This window comes from Athene noctua, chromosome 2 (assembly GCF_965140245.1).
Source record: "Athene noctua chromosome 2, bAthNoc1.hap1.1, whole genome shotgun sequence".
NCBI classification, from domain to species: Eukaryota; Metazoa; Chordata; class Aves; order Strigiformes; family Strigidae; genus Athene; species Athene noctua.
The window spans coordinates 122,242,006-122,258,399 of NC_134038.1; the positions used below are offsets into that span (position 1 = coordinate 122,242,006).

Consider the following 16,394-nt stretch of genomic DNA (forward strand, 5'->3'; position numbering starts at 1 on the left):
TCCACCTTCTCTCCCTAAAGACCAGAATATAGAAAATGTCTTCTTAAAAATACAGTATTTACAGTCTAAAAGAGATAGCACTTAAATATCATAGGGGTAAATCTCATGACGTGAGCACTTCCCAGTTATGCTGTTGGTTTGGGGTTTTTTCGCTTGGTTTTGGTTTTATGCAAGTAAAAAATTGCCTGTGTCATGATGAGTGGCATTCAAAACAATCAAAATAACACAATTTAAACACATGACCATGAGTTAATACAGCTGTAAAGAACCAATTATTATGGGATCTTACTGGAGTAACATTTCTGTTTCACAGTACTGCTCTCAGTCTCAACCATTTGTGAGGGAGGCATCATTAATTTCTGCTACAATAGGGAAATGTGACACAAATCATTTAAGCAACAGAACAAAGATCAGAGCAGATCTGGCAGCCAAAACTAAAAATCCAGGTGTTCCATCCCTTACTATACCCAGCCCAACAGCAGAGAAGTCCTCCAGCTTTGCAGACAGCTGCTCTGTATTCTGATTTGTAATGCACATTTGTAAATTTGTATGTCCTTATTGGTCTTGACCAGAACTTCACAAAATTTATATGTAGTGTAAAAATGTCTATTCAGAAATGTAAAAAATACTCATTTTGTCTTAAATGTTTATTTTTCAGTTTCACCATAAAATATTTTAAAATATTATTTTTATTGAATATATGTACTAGAATTAAAGTATTATTATGGCACAGAAACAATGTTAACCCTATTTATTTTTATTTCAAATTTAATCAGTCAAGGCTTGTTTCTTTCAGTGCAGGAGTAAAGCAGTATTTACCATTGAAGCATCTGGTTTATATTTGGCAGGTTTAACTAACCAGTCAGGCATCCCCTTTTAATGAATGGATGTATATACTTGACCTAGTTAAAAAGCTGCTTAGGTCTGCTGACCAACCAGACTCAAAAACATCAAGACTAAAAAATATAAGCAAATTATCCTAGTACACTTTTATGCCACACATGCTTTCCAACAGTTGCAGAGTATATATTCTTCCATCCACATTCTCCCTTACAGGCTAACAAACCTGCAGTAAAAAAATCACATTATTATGCTAATATGCAGGATAAAAAAAGACCGCTATATTTCACTGCAGTTTCTCTGCAATGAATTGCAAGCTGGTAGGATGCACATTTTCAGTAATTGGACTCTAGCATGATAAAGTATATCCCAGAACATCAGACATACCATAACTAGTTCTCCATACATCTGGCACTACATGCAAGAGTCTTCAAGTACGTCTGATACATACAAAAAGTTTTTCATGAGAGGAATGAATCTTCTTTTAATTTTAAAATACTTCAGGCACAACACCATAAATATTGCACAGATCTATCATTACCAAGGCTGTAATTTAATTTGAAGGTTCTAACAATGCATACAAACCATTCAAGCATCACTTTCCATTTCAATTACTTTATCAGAGCCCTCAAGCCTTGTCTAACTTGCCATGTATTATCCCATGTTTAATTACTTGCCATATATTTGTTTATAACTTACTGTACAGAACAAGAGCTCCTTATCAGTTTAACCCCCTGTATAAACAAAGAGCATGCCCCTAAGAGGCTCAACATCCTATGCCTCACTGAGATCAAGCCTGGAAGTTTAGGTTAACTTATTACTTTAAAATCAATGTCTATGTCAATGATAGGCCCAAGTTATCACTGAGCTAAATTGCCAACATTAACAATGTTGGTACATTGGACCTTTCCATCAATTTGCCCATCACACTAATTTATTTTCTGTTTGCTTCCCTTATTTTTAAGTGGAAAAAATGTTAGAGACACAATTATAAAGACAGAGAATATTTTGAAGTCTACTGTGAGGTATACGCATGTGGCATAGACATAACTTACTGCTTGACTGCTGATCAAAGTTCTTTCTGTTCCTGATAACAGCACTTTTGGTTCCTATTTCCTTAATAATACTTTCATGTATGGACATAATTAAGCAGTTAATGCCTTGTACTGCTGTAAACAACCATTTCCTTGACGGAAAACAGGGAAGCACTTACAGGCTGGATTGGTTGTCACTAATTCAGGACTTGGTTTCGTTCTCAGCACTCTGGAGCAAAGATTGTGATGGAGTCAATGGGGTTTTGCTTAAGTGCAACAAGTTAGTTCAGTCCAGCAGAATCCAAACGGGAAGGCAGTTTGCTGATGATGGCTTTTACAACAGTATAATGAAAAAAACATTATTTTCTCCTGTTTTTTTCTGGGTTGGGTTTGGGTTTTTTGTTGGTTTTGGGTTTTTTTTTTGCCAAGGTCTCATGCCACCTCACCAGTCTTACAGCCCACCCAGCTTCGAATTCTGAATCAAGAAACCAACAGTGTAGGAGGACAAAGACCTATGTATGGAGTTGTCTGCAGGATCTCCTAAATTTGCAGCCTCTTGGTACACAAGGCTCTTGAAGGCAGCTGGTGAACCACCATCAGCATCTTTCTTCCCTCTGCTTAGGCAAGCACCATGACAGAAACTCTCAGTGTGGTTATCCACCTTCTGCAATAAAAGGAGAGAGATCAACCCCAGGCTTTGCCTCCATTCAGCAGAGGAAGAAAAAAGCGATCATATCCAATCCTGACCTCATTCTCAGCTGCTTTCCCATGGCAAAAATGGGGGAGCAGAACACAGACCTGCAAGTTGCTGTCCTTCACAAAGGCACTGAGGTGACACACACCCCGGCACCCAACCAGGCTGTGCTGGTGCCACCCTGCACTCCACACTCCTCTCCATGACCCTGAGTAACTCTTTCCAATCGTCCTCAGCTTTCCAGCCCACTGCCCATATTTATACCTACAAGGAAGTGTGTGGTGTTTCCCTGAAGATCGAAAATCCTACAGAAGCTCTTTGAATTTGGGAGGTCAAGCTAAACAAACAAGGAGGGAACAGAACAGTTCTGGCTGCCTGACACATACTGGATTTGAGATTATGTACAGACTACACTGTCTTCTCCTAAACATACATACTGTTTGTTATTCCCTCTGTTTACTGATTCTGAAGGCATGCAGTGAAACAGAAATGCCTTGGGGTAGACACAAGTACCAAAAAGTTCTCTTATTCCAAACTCCCTAGTTCTTCAAAAAAATGCAAACAAACAAACAAAAAACCCTCCTACACCACAGAGCACATAACTACTAGCTAGAACAAACCACTATAAAGAGGACAGGCAGCTCTACAGCTTCACTGCTGGCACAGAAGCACATTTGGTAGAACAGCTGGAGCTTGCAGTGTGGAGCAACCTGTATACGAAGACTTTGAACCAGCACACAAGTGGGCATCTGCACTCCAAAAGAACAGTGCTTCATTGTAACATGTTTATTAACATTACCTATACATACATACATATATGTTTTGCATACCAGCAGTACATTTTTGGCCTATAATCTGGTGATGGCAGATCAACATAATCAGGAATCTTAGATTTTTAGGGATTTAAAAAATTAAAGGCAAGCAAATACAAGTGGGAAATCCTGTGCTGGAAACTCTATAAGCCTCTCAAAATTTATTTTAAGTTTACTAGAGCAAATATAGCCAACTCTCACTGGAGTCGCATGAAGAAGGTTCTGCAAAACTGAACTATTACGTCAGGTCTGCAGTCTGTCTCTCTACCCTGTAATTTAAACCTCATGCTTCCCCCTCATTTCAGTACTGATTTAAACAAAGACATTTTCCTAGCTATAGGAAAGTATCATAGTATGTATCACAGATATATATGCATTAAGTACCTCTCCGAAGTTAAGACAGCACTATTAGTCGCTCTGTATTGAGGATTTGTCTCATCTAATGTTGCGTTAAATGACAAGCACCCTCCAGAGTCAGCTCATTCCCTTTACATCTGGGTGGGACAAGCTGCCCTTTGGCATTCCCAGCCTCTCACCACTGACTGCAATGAGCAGCAATTTCTACCCTAAACTTACAAGTATTGGACTCTTTTCCTAATTCTCTACAGTGAGCCTGCCCATATGTCTTTTTATTTAGCTCACTCTCTGCTCTATTTTTCATTCTATTTTTTTTCTTCTTTATAAGTCAGGCTGAGATACTATAACTAGAAGGGATAATGGCAGCTTCATTCCAGCTGCTGCTTGCTAATCCATGCAATGGACTTAATTGTGATCCACCTTGGTGGATCCAACCTGGCCCTGGTGGTTCCTGTTTGACTGAGCTAAGAATTAAGGGTCTCTAGCCTGAAGCTGGTAATAAACATTATTTATTTATCAACAGACCAATATAGAAGCACCTCCATTTTTCATTCTCTTCTTCCTCTGTCCTACTGTTAGCACTTATGCCTAAACTTTTTAAAGCCTAAATGTAGAGGACTACATTTAGTTTGGGTTAATATTCTGAGGTTTTGTGAGGTTTTTGGTGGGCGTGGTCAGAACATGAGGGTAATCTTTAAGAAGTGAGCAGAGCACTTGAGGTAAATGCCATCTGGAGTGACCCATGAATGCTTGAGGACATGGGCAAAGAACCTAGACAATCACCTGCCTTTGCAGTCAACTCTCCCATTCAAAGCAAAGATATTTGAGATGGACTTTAAAGCTATAAAGGGCTTTTGAAACCTAGCACTTAGTTCAGCCATTCCCAGTGAAGATGTTAAGGTTCAAAACAGCTTCATCTCCTTCAGACACTGCTGAAAATAACAGCTCTCTACAAGTCGGGCATTAGTGTAGAATGTCCAAGACTCGATGGGCAGTGGGACTAAGTGCTGAGAGATAATGCTGAGGTGGCTGTCGCTCTTTGTATGTGTCTGGTCATTAGTTGGGGGACAACAGAAATTCTGGTTTGATGAAATCACCACCCAGCTCTGACAAGTGGTGAGACATCATATGTGTGCACATGCATATGTGCATGCGGCACCTACTCCTCAGAAAACTTTTTCCTGTATCAATTCTACCGTGTTGTCAATCCCCCGAGCACACAGACTTATGACCTCCAGCACGCCTGCACATCAAGAGCTCTCTGGTCATCAAAATGACCAAACCTATCATATAAGCTTGAGTATCCAACGGCACTTCCAATTCCCACACTAAGACCACCTTTTTTCACGTGCAAAACAAGACTCCAACAGAAAGATAAGGGGAAAGCAATATTAACACTTCATGTCATAAAATGTTGAGCTTACAACATGCATCAGCTTAAATCTAGCTAGAGGAAGAAGCTCTATATTTGGGCTAGCCTGGTTACACCTGTACTGAACCTGTTGACACTCTAGTTGACACTGTCACAGACTAGCTGTCAATGAGACCAATTTGGCGACACGCTGGGTGAACTCTGCTTGGAAGAGAGCGCTAGGTGATGTCTGACACAGAGCAGCCCCATGAGGCTTCCAGTCTAGCCACACTTTAGACAATCTGAGCAAAATGATTCATGAGATCCAGCACATTTTGCATTGACCCAACTGAAATTACAGTGCCTCTGTGTGGAGGTTCGTTCCCCCAGTAACATTTCATTGTTTGAGCTATAACCCTACTACCAGTCTGCATTACTTTATTCCTGATTGGCAAGATCCAGATCAGTGAACAGGCACTCATTTCTGCATATTTATGACTGTATTTCATTTCCTACAAACAAATGGAATGTAAGAGTTGAAAAAAAAAATGTTTAAATTATCCAATTAAGCAGAGAGAAGTTAATAAATCTCTCATGCTTGATTTTCCTATACTTCCTTAGTGTACTCTCCAAACAGAATAGTGTGGTGAGTACACTACGAAACCTCTTGGCATTTCAGCCAAGATTTTTCAGGGTGTTATCACAAATGACAAAAATATAAACACACTGAAACATAACACATTTCAATCCTAAAAAGGTCGGATTTACATAATTACATCATTGGTTTGCCAATATCCACATTTATCTCATCAGTATAGCATGGCCCACCCATCCCATAAGCTATTAGACTGTTTGGGCTGAACATATAAAAAAGCTGTTACTGATTTCTTTCTTAAAGTTAACATTATGACACCCCTTATAACTAGAGCTACATTCAAACCGTTTCTTTTGCTTTTGAACCGTTTGTTTCTTTTGCTTTTCCTCAGCTGCTTTCTAGGTAGAATTTTCTGAGAACAAACAAGAGTGGTATCATTCATGAAGACCCAGCAAGCATTGCCTCCCCTCTCCCCATTCTCCTTGAAGAGATCAAGCACATCGTGTACATAACATAGACAGCCACCACCAATACAGGGAGCCAAACTCTTCAGACAAGTCTCAATTTCGACACTTCCTCAGGGCACCACTGAACTGATGGGGTCATCCCTTTTTTTTCCAAAAAAGGAATAGTTTCAAACACGTACAGTTCTGGTACAGATCAGCATATTTATTTGGTTTAAATGTACTGTATATCAGATTTCTACTATTTAAAAAAAGAAATACTGTTAGTAACTGCACTCATAAATCAAAATAAATGCATGGCTTTCTGACTCGCTGTACTAACAACTCAGCTCTTATTTTTGTTCCATATTTGCATCTCTTCTCACTGCACTGAAGCCAAATAAAACTGAACAAACTGATATGGTTAAATGAAAGTAAAGGAAAGCAGAACCCTTGGTCTCATCTGGCATTACCAAACAACTAAGTCAAAATACAATTTCTATAACAGATACATGGAATAGGTTAAGACATAAACATAATAATGTTATCAAACAGCTGACAGTTAAAAGACCTAGGCAGCATGTTTGCACCTGTAGTCAGCTGTTTCTTACAATATGAGGACATAGCAAATCAGAAGTAAGTTGTTGTGCTCAGTTTTGGAGTCAGCACTATCGCCAGGAGAAACGGTAACAGAAGCCATATATACAACTGTATTTTGCAATGTAAGTGTCCAAGCTGCACTGCATCTCATAGTTATAAAGCCCAGCAGTATTTGCAGTTGTGAGTACATCTTTTGCCATGTTAGAGATGCTATCAGAGCCTCAATTAAGAGTCGTCTTAGATCACAAGCTTCTTCCTATACTGTTTGAGCCCTACATTTTCTTTTCATTTTACTTCCTTCTACCCCCAAAAATACACAAATTGGTCAGCATGGCTGAAGTAAACAAACTAGTTTATCCTAAGGTCAAGCTATCTATAGTAAATATTAGGTGATTGAGGGACTGTCCCTTTACCCAACACACCCTTTTGGTCTTTTCACTTAGTCACACAGAGTTCTAATTTGCAATGATGTAAGAAAGGCATATAGTCACACAAAAAATAATTTCTGCATCACATCATTTCTCATGGAGTCCTGTTGCCTGCTGATATTTGCAACTGTCTTGCTTTTGCCAGCTGAGGCTTTTTTTAACCTCAGATCTTAACATGTATCCAAGAAAAGATATTTTTACTCCTCATATTTTCAGAAGTCTGATTAGTTTTCCAGAGCCCTTATTAGAAAAAGTACAATCCAACATGGAGAAAAATCAAGGTCCTCAGATGTGTAGCTCTGTTTTCCTAGACACCTAGTACTGGTTAACTCCTTTTTGTTAAAAGGAAGATAGGGGCAGTATTAATTCACCTTAGTATTCATTAGGCTTATGTACAGGCAGGTAACTAATAATATACTAAAGTGAAGACTCACTGGAAAGCAGATAATTTGGGTCATTGTCATTTAGGTCATCATATTTTGGATTTGTGAAAAACTTCTTGGGAAAGCTATGGTCCTGAATGACAAGCAAATGGCAGGTTTGAAGAAGAAAAAACCTTGCTTCTAACTTGACTTGGGTTCTAGGAATCAGGGTACCAAAACATCCACCTCCACAAAGTGATTCTTACCCACTGCTTGTGTAAAAATCTCATTCAGAAAGCTAATGGGAGCTCTGGCTTACAGGACTCCAGCAATCTGGATAAGCTACCTGGTTTACAAAGAAGGTAAAGGAGGACCTCCCCTCCTAATAAGGGAGGTCACAGCCATGAGCATTTTTATCATCTGTCAATGTGTTTAGGGAGCTCTGGCAACATCTTACTACCAGCTACTTAGGAATTTCAAGTAAACAGCCAAGTGAGTGCAAATTGTTCTACTAAAAGCAAGGGGGGGGGGGGGGGGGGGAAGCTTAAAGCTTCTAAAGAATTGGAACAAGAAAACATCACGTAAAAAGTGGAGGAGTAAGAATAAAATCAAAAACTTGCAGAAAATAAAAAAGGACTCAAATTCTAATCCTTATGTTTTTATTTAGGGCAGGCTCCCACTGAAGGCAGCGAAAGCTTTTCCTGAGAACCTCAGACTTACATGAGAGATAAGACTTCTAATTTTAATGAAGGGCTGAAGAGACCTTCACACAAGACAGATCATATGTTGTTATTAAGTAACTTCATTAGCTCCAGGGCAAGCTCTGAGCAAACCTCAACATGAAAGGCAGGCTAGCTTGAATACAGGCCTGTTAGTGGGAAATAAAGAACTCTCCCCTTAAAAATGCCATTAGAACAACTGTATTGTGGTTGAAAGTTGATCTGTTTCCACAGATTAAACTCTCTGGGAGTTTCCAGGTAACTGGTTTGTGATATCTACCATATGACACTCCTCTTAGACTAACTAGAAGATTATCACATGGGTGCAGCAAGCTCATGTTCCTCGAATGGTTTAATATCAAGAACATGACACCTTCTTTCAATGGTCAGCTTGATATATACTTAAAATCCATTCTCATTATTTCAAATTTTTTTTTTAGAAAAAGATATCTTTTAAAATGTTGGTATAATAATAGGATCTACATGGTTATATTCCTTATGCATGATATTTGTGAAATAAATGTAACACACCAAAGCATGTAGCCATCATTTTAAAAAAGCCACAATGCAGTACCCATCCAACTGTAACCCAGAATTTAAACAGACTGACTTTCTGACAGATAACATTTGAGATTGATATATTGTTTCATGTGTAGCTAAAATAAAAAAAAAATATTTTCTCCTCAAAATTCTATCCACTTTCCCACTAACTTAGCCTTTATGCAGCAGTAGGTATTGTATATCAAAGGACATATGAATGAAAAAGAACAGGTACATTTACAGTCTTTCATCACAGTCCGATTTGATGCAGCTACCTCTCAGTGTCTCCAGCTCTGCAGTTGCCTAAATAATTGGCAAGTACTGACAACCCATTCAAAGCAAAAGTAGTAAAATCTGTATCAGTAAAAAAAAAAAATCCAGGGTATCAAAGACCTCTTTTTTATATTTTGTTCAAATCTCAGCAAGATTTGTAATGGCAAGTTGGAAAATAACTGTTAATGTTTAACACGTAGATCTGAAACTATACATAAAATCTGAGAGTAGAGTCTGGTGATTTACAGAGTCATCAGACATTTATTTTCTCATATAGTTTAAGGAAGAAGCAACAGTTTTCATTGTTTTGATTTAAATTCCCAGTTAATCTGAAAATATCTTTTAGTTTGAAAAAAAAAAAAAAAAAAGAAGAAAAGTAATTACATAGCTTTCATTATTTATAAGCATCATCTTACCTTACATCTCTTGGTGAGTTTTGTTTCTAGATGACTTTGGCAGGTATTTTAATTCAGAATTAGTTTCAGCAATATATGCCATTACATCTTCACTTTAAAATAAACCGCTTTTTCTCTTTTCCTCAGACAATGTATGTGGGCTAAAAGAACTGCAGCGTCTCTGTTCAGGAGATTTCATGGACACTCAGAGGCTTTCTTTCTACTGTATGAAAGTTAAATCTGAGTAAGGAAGGCATTTTTCCTGTCCCGGAAATCAGTATAACCAAAACCAATGCTGAGCTAATGAGAAATGTTTCTTCCATGTGTTCTGTTTGGCAGACACTGCAAGTCATATCAAGGAAACACGTGATGTTTATAAATACAATATGGCTCATGTTGTCATAACCTCTCAATGACAAAAAGAACATTAGAAAAAGCAGACAGCAAAACAGCAGGAAAGATGAGATTTGTATCATTTGGAAGGTCTCTATCAGATAATAGAGGTATTAGCGTTTGCTTTTTCTTTTTTCTTTTTCTTCCCAAAAAACACAAAGTTTTACAGTAACAAGATCAGTAAGGCAAACACATGGCAACTTATATAAATTCGGTCCTATAGGCATCCTAGCATTAAAATGTGTTCTCCCAATTTATTGCTTCAATTCTTTTCCAATAATACTTTTGTTCTAAATACCTCTACGTAGTTCAAGGAGCTGTTACTTTTTTTAGACATAGTATGCAATGAACAAATGTAATTTTGACAGGATTTGCAGCATTTATGTTTACTGATATTAAGATCACAAACAATACAATGAAAAGAGGTTAAACACCTCAAAGAAGCTGGATGTATGTTTACAGGTACCTTACAAACACAGAAGAATGATCCTGCTTTTATTATCTCTCTGTGTTTCCTGCAAACCAGCACTGTATTTCAGGCTCCTTGGGATGTTTTAAATTCTTGGGTAGTTGTTTTAAGGGTTTTAGCACTCGTAGGTTTTTTTTAAGATCACAAATTGCATCTAACTCCAGAGAGTTAAAATGTTAGCAACCTGCTAGCCAGGTACTTTTAGGGGAAAAATAAAAAATTTCTGTTATGCAATTTCATTAAAAGCTATTCAGCACAACAGTTTACCCAATTTATCAAATGTCTGTCTCATTTTACTAGTGCCACTCATTTTGACTCATCCTCTCTCACCTTGGCAGCCTAAAAGCCCATCGCTGCCAGGAACATCACCCTTTTGCCATTCTAACTTTCAGAAAATGTGGAGTTTCCAGGTATCCCCCACTTCCCCAGCTCAGCTCTGACTCAACTTGCTCTCATTGTTCTTTCTTGGAGAAACAGATCCTAAAAAAATCCAAAACACCTCAAAGTGTACTTTGAAACAACACCAGCCATAGCAAGCATTCCCTGGATATTCTGGCCTAACCCACCCAGTGGACGTCTGGGATAAAGCACTGACCTGCTACGGTCTCATGCAAGTCAGGGAATTAAGCAAAACCATGGTGGGTCTGCGACATTTTAAAACAAAATGTAATCCACAGACTTCAGGGCAGGTGGTTGGGAAGAGAAAGATTGCCAAGCAAAATAGCCACCAGTTTGTTATGAAGTAAAAATTCCCTCCCAATTCCCAAAATTGGCAGACAGATTAAGCCCAAAATAAATCACTGTATAAACGAAAATTATTAGTATCCAACTGTGCCACCAGAAACGCAGACAAGTTGCAGCGACAGAAGGGGGAGATTATAATTTAAGATTCTTCCCCTTTTAGCTACTCCATAAAAGGAGGGTCTAGGGAATGAGGAAAGAAAATACGCTATGCACATTCGGAGGGGGAATCACTTCCACTTGGAGTCACCAAGGGCTCACAACAACATCCCAGGCTAAAATTTGCTGTGACACTTCCAGAGAAAATCAATTCATTCAGCAACATATAAAAATCTGCTGTTGGTTCTTTAGTGTCATCTACTAATGTTCTTCTGTACACCACTGCTGAATGTAAGGAAAGAGGCAATCTGGACCCTACACCTAGTAAATCTGAGAAAACTTTTTCCCCTTCATATCTATGCAAATCACAAACGTTAATTCTAATGGCACAGACCAGCATGGCTGTATACATGCGTTTGCACTGGAATTCAAGTCAATGTCAGAGAGAATAAAAAGATCATCTAAACATTTGGACAGGAGACAGTATTTTCTCAAAAGAAAGTATTGTTGCACAGAGAGCTAGAAAGTGCTGATAAATGTTACAAGCTCAGGTGAAGAAATAAAGGAATAAAATGCAGCAGTATGAAGATACATTTTTACAAAGAAAATAGCTGCTACAAATTTTCAGTGTACATTTTGGGAAGCAGTAATAAAAAAAGAAAGAGCACAAACACAACTATTCAGTGAGATGGCATTATGTGGCTACCTCTTGCTTGAACAGCATTCAACATGGCAGACCTGTCAAACAAACCGTGCTCAAGAGGTAGAACAGCCACAGCACAGCATCAGTAAGCAAGTAAGGCACTCTAAAGGATTTAATGAGAAACTATCTGTTAGAGCTTGCTTAGACCCCGAGCAAAATCTGTTTTCTCAAACAGAACTCATTCAGAAAAATGCATGAAATAGAAAGATGACCAGGAAAATTAAAATTAAGGGACATGAAAGCTAAGCGGTTTGATAGATCTGAAACTCACAGACCCCACATTCCTCTTGCACATTCTGAGTCTTCTTGTCCATATGGATAATACTTAATACTTCAAGTGTTACTGCCAATTCTTATACAGGTCTCACATCTGTTTGGTAGTTAAAACAGGTGTCCAAGCTGGCAACTAACATTACTTTCTGAGATTATTTTGGGTCTGTTACATGGAAATGATTATAAATCACATGAATAGAAGCCTGAATATCATCAAACCCAGGAATAAAGGTTCCAAAGAGACAAGAAGGCAAACAGTAGAAAAATCTGTAAAGGCAAAACTTTCCTAAACCTAAAAAAACCCCAAAGCTTTAACTCACATATGGCAGGAGATATAACCACACTCACAATATTACCATGTTAAAATGGGCTTACAAAGGCTAATTCATGATATTGTAAATACCGTTCTTTCAACCAGTCTGATAATAAGCTATTTTTCTGTAGGTTTTTTGAAAGTTAACCATGATGCAGAGCACAGTGTTTACAAGAGTCACTCCCTGCTTTTCACCATAGTAAATTTAGCACTCATATATCACATGAAATTGAAGAACATCAACTTACCCAATGTAAAGATGCACAAACACAAAAAGAAGGATTAGAAACAAAGGCTTTTCCACAATCTTTTGGGTACCATGCAATACCAGTACATAAAATGTACAAGTTTTTCACTTAGTTCCCCTGCATTTCCGCTCCCTTTAATCTGGTTTGCTAAGGAAAAAGGGATAGATAATCCATTCGTTTATTTGTGGTTGTCTCCCCTGACCTAATAACCTGTGAGACTGCAAGCATATTTCAAATAAGATTTAACCAAAATGGTAATGGTAGAAACCATTAGACTACTATGTTCCTACAAATTTTGACAAATCAGAGATTTGCAAGAAGATCCTGCAGTACTTCTGCTGAATAGAGGAAAAGTTGCAGTGTGTGCTCCAACTTTTTAAACTGGAGGATGAGCATTGGAGAGAGCATTATTACAACCCTCTACCATTATTGCAACTCTCTACTTTGGTAAAAGCCTCAGTCAGGATCTGAGTGGTGCTGCACAAGGAAGAACACAACCAGAATACATACATCCTTAGACAAACAGGTTTCATTATTTCCAGAGCTCAAGAAATTGCTTCTTTCCATGCCCATAACTTTGAAGTGCAGAAGTTCACATAGATCAAAGGGAAGACTTTTTGCATGTTTCTCCACAAAGTCCCTATGAACATTCTGGCTCTGACTTCACCTCTCAGACCAGAAAGACAAGAAATTTGCTAATGCAAATGAAAAGTCAAATGAGAAAATAGCTGTTTTGTTGGATGCACAGAATTTCAAAATGGCATCTTTGGCATTTCAACAGAACAATACTCTACCATTCAACCACCACTTCTGCAAAGGTCATCATTGTGTCACCATTATTTTTAGTTATGGCCAAAGAGAGATAACACAGCCATAATCAGATGTCAAGTGTGCATATCTGTCATACAACACAGTATTTTAAAATAAGCAGTACAAATTATTACAGTTTTTGCACAAAAGCAACACTTGTGTTCAAAACAACTGTTAGGCAGTAAATACCTGGAGGAGGGCCAAAGAAATAATCTTTACTTTTGAATTTATGTAGCTAACATAGGAGTTAACTATATCTGAAAACAGGTCTACAGCACACGAAGAAAGCCACAGTAGATATATTAATGACATTAATGTCATAATGCACAATGCTAGTATGTCGTGCTTTCAAATATGAATTAGATGCAACAGATACATTCAGTTACCGCTACAGGAATATAACTAGAATTGAAGAATTTCAGGACCTTAAAGAAGACACCAAAAACTATCACAGCAGCCCTTTGAAGCACATCTATTTGCTCTCTCATGTTGTGTGTGCAGCAGTGTGAATAATCAAGTAATTAGATTTCTGACCTATCAAAAGGACCGTTTTATAATTGAAGAACATAAATGAGAGGTGGTTGAGAATAGTGCCTGTAAATAAACTATTGCAATCTTTCTAAAATAATGAGGCGCTAAACTGTTGAAACAGCAGAAGTGCTTACATGAAATATTAATAATAAAGCAGTGAGACATGCTCAGAATTGATAATGAAACCAAGAGGCAAATGTACGATTAAGAAAATCACTTTGCAGGAAATTTTCCATGCAGTTGAACCAGCTTTGGAGCACACATAAAAGCCACAAAGCAGGTAGGACAGTAGTGTTATTCCCTTCTGGCTCCATAGAGCTCATTTGGTTGTACTGTTTCCTGGGGACAGACCTAGGATGGGTGGGGAGGAGATGAGGTTGTGTAACCTCTTCACCACCACCACCTGCTGCAACATTAGCTGTAGATAACACAGTGGAAGAGGTGCCACACAGCTGCATCTCCTGCCCTCTTGGCATCAAGGTATATCAAGAATAATCACCCAGCAAAAGACGGAGGGTGACAGAGTGAAACTGAATATGTTTCAAATGCCTTCTCTGTAGTTTCCCAATACAAAATGATCACTTGAAAATGCAAATATACTAGTCCTTGTTCAGTACAGGCAGAAAATTTTAGGAAAAGACAAAACCATTTACATCATAACAGGTATTTATCAGAATTTCTTATCTGAAACGGTCATTTAGAAAGTGCTTCAATAGACTCAACCTAGGTACACCTGCTCAGCAACTGCAAACCAGTCCATGCTGAAGTCTTGCTGGAGTTAACTAACACCACACCACACTTCGCTGTAAAGGGTTTGGAAATACAAAATAAGAAGTTGTATAAACTCTGAGCACTGTCTGTGTCCTGAAATAAGTAATTAAAGACTATGTTTTGATTCACATGCTTTAACGCTAATAAACAAGAACAAAAAAACAGTTAATGCTCAGGGCAAGTAATCGGAAAAAGCAAAGTAGTTAAGAAACATTACAGTAAGCGTTATCAATTCCCTCTTTTGTATACATGTCACACATATACCCTTGATTTTATGAATTGCTGTGTACACGTAACTGTTAAGAATTTAAACATTTAACATAAAAGCTGGAGGAAAGAGGAGTACAAATGCAGCACTACTTACCCTTACATCTCCATTTACAGCTCTGGAAGTGTGATTAAATGCGTGTGCAGGATCTTTGTTGTAAACTTTAAGGAAAGATCGGTCTTGAATATTTCTGGAATCAAAAGAATCAGCAATGATAACAGATGAAAGTAGTTTTATTTACTTTGGTGCCTGAAAGTTTCAGGTAACAGACAAAATTATTAGGTCTACAGCTGACCTGTAAGAAAAACCTAAATGCCATAACTCAGACACACACAAACAAACAAAAGCCTACTTTGATTCTCTTTCCCATGGGAAGTATCATTCTTTCACTACAACTCCACACCCATAAAAATTAGATAATGTTAAGTTTCTTTCAAGATCCTGCCATAGAGTGAAAACACTTTGAAGACAATAGAGCTTCAACATTTACACAGCACTCAAAAGGATTTAGTTAATATTTACATGTTTTATTGTGTACTCAGCCCACAGGATTTTTTGCTGTTCTAAGAAGCAAGAATATCAAAAGAAAAGCAGTCTTTCTAACTGTAATTATTCTTGAGGCAATTCTAATTATCAGCTTGTTCACAAACCTGGAAAAAAAGGCACAAAAGCTAAAAATTCAGTAGCTGATAAATCCTTCCTCTAAACTTTATCTATAATAAATACAGTCTTTTAAGGGGAAAAACAGGAATTACAAAAGTAAATAAACAAGCAAAAGTTTTGATGAAAGCTACCACAGAAATGGTTTAGATGAAAAGCCCTGGAGAATATTTTTGTTTAATTAGGACCCAACACTATTATTGATTAGTTCATATTTCAGCTACCACATTTAGGAGAGAGTTAGATGACAATAGTTTCCTATTTTGTTTCAAAACCTACCTTCCATTAAGTTTGTGGCTTAGACATTTGCACTGAGTTCTGCTGATTTCTGGTTCACATTTCATCAGTAGCAAAGCCTCCAATCTACATTCGCTTACATCCTTTCAAAGCTGCGATTTCTTTCATTTCCCAGTAGTGATCTCTAGAGAATTTACTTACACATGTGACTGAATTCCTTTCCTCCAGGTGCAGCTACAAGTCTAGTGAACTGATCTTAATCACTGGGATTATCATTTAAAAATGAAGGAAAGGATTCTTGGACAGGTCCAATTTCTTTCTTACAATGTCATATTACAATCAATGATTGCTTTGAATGGGTAGCTAGTCAGAACTCGTGCTGCTGTTGTAGATGTCAAGTAGTTATTAAAGAAACCCCACAGCTTAAGAGACAGA

General features: G+C 37.8%; 1 protein-coding gene across 8 annotated transcripts in view; it reads right to left on the reverse strand.

Moving 5' to 3' along the window:
* Nucleotides 1-16,394, reverse strand: part of KIAA1217 (KIAA1217 ortholog) — a 183,238-nt gene that overhangs the window by 60,471 nt on the left and 106,373 nt on the right. For all 8 annotated transcript variants that reach the window (XM_074900147.1, XM_074900145.1, XM_074900144.1 and 5 more), the window contains exon 5: nt 15,159-15,252. In XM_074900147.1, the coding sequence (XP_074756248.1) occupies nt 15,159-15,252 (94 nt within the window). The remainder of the gene's footprint in view (nt 1-15,158; nt 15,253-16,394) is intronic.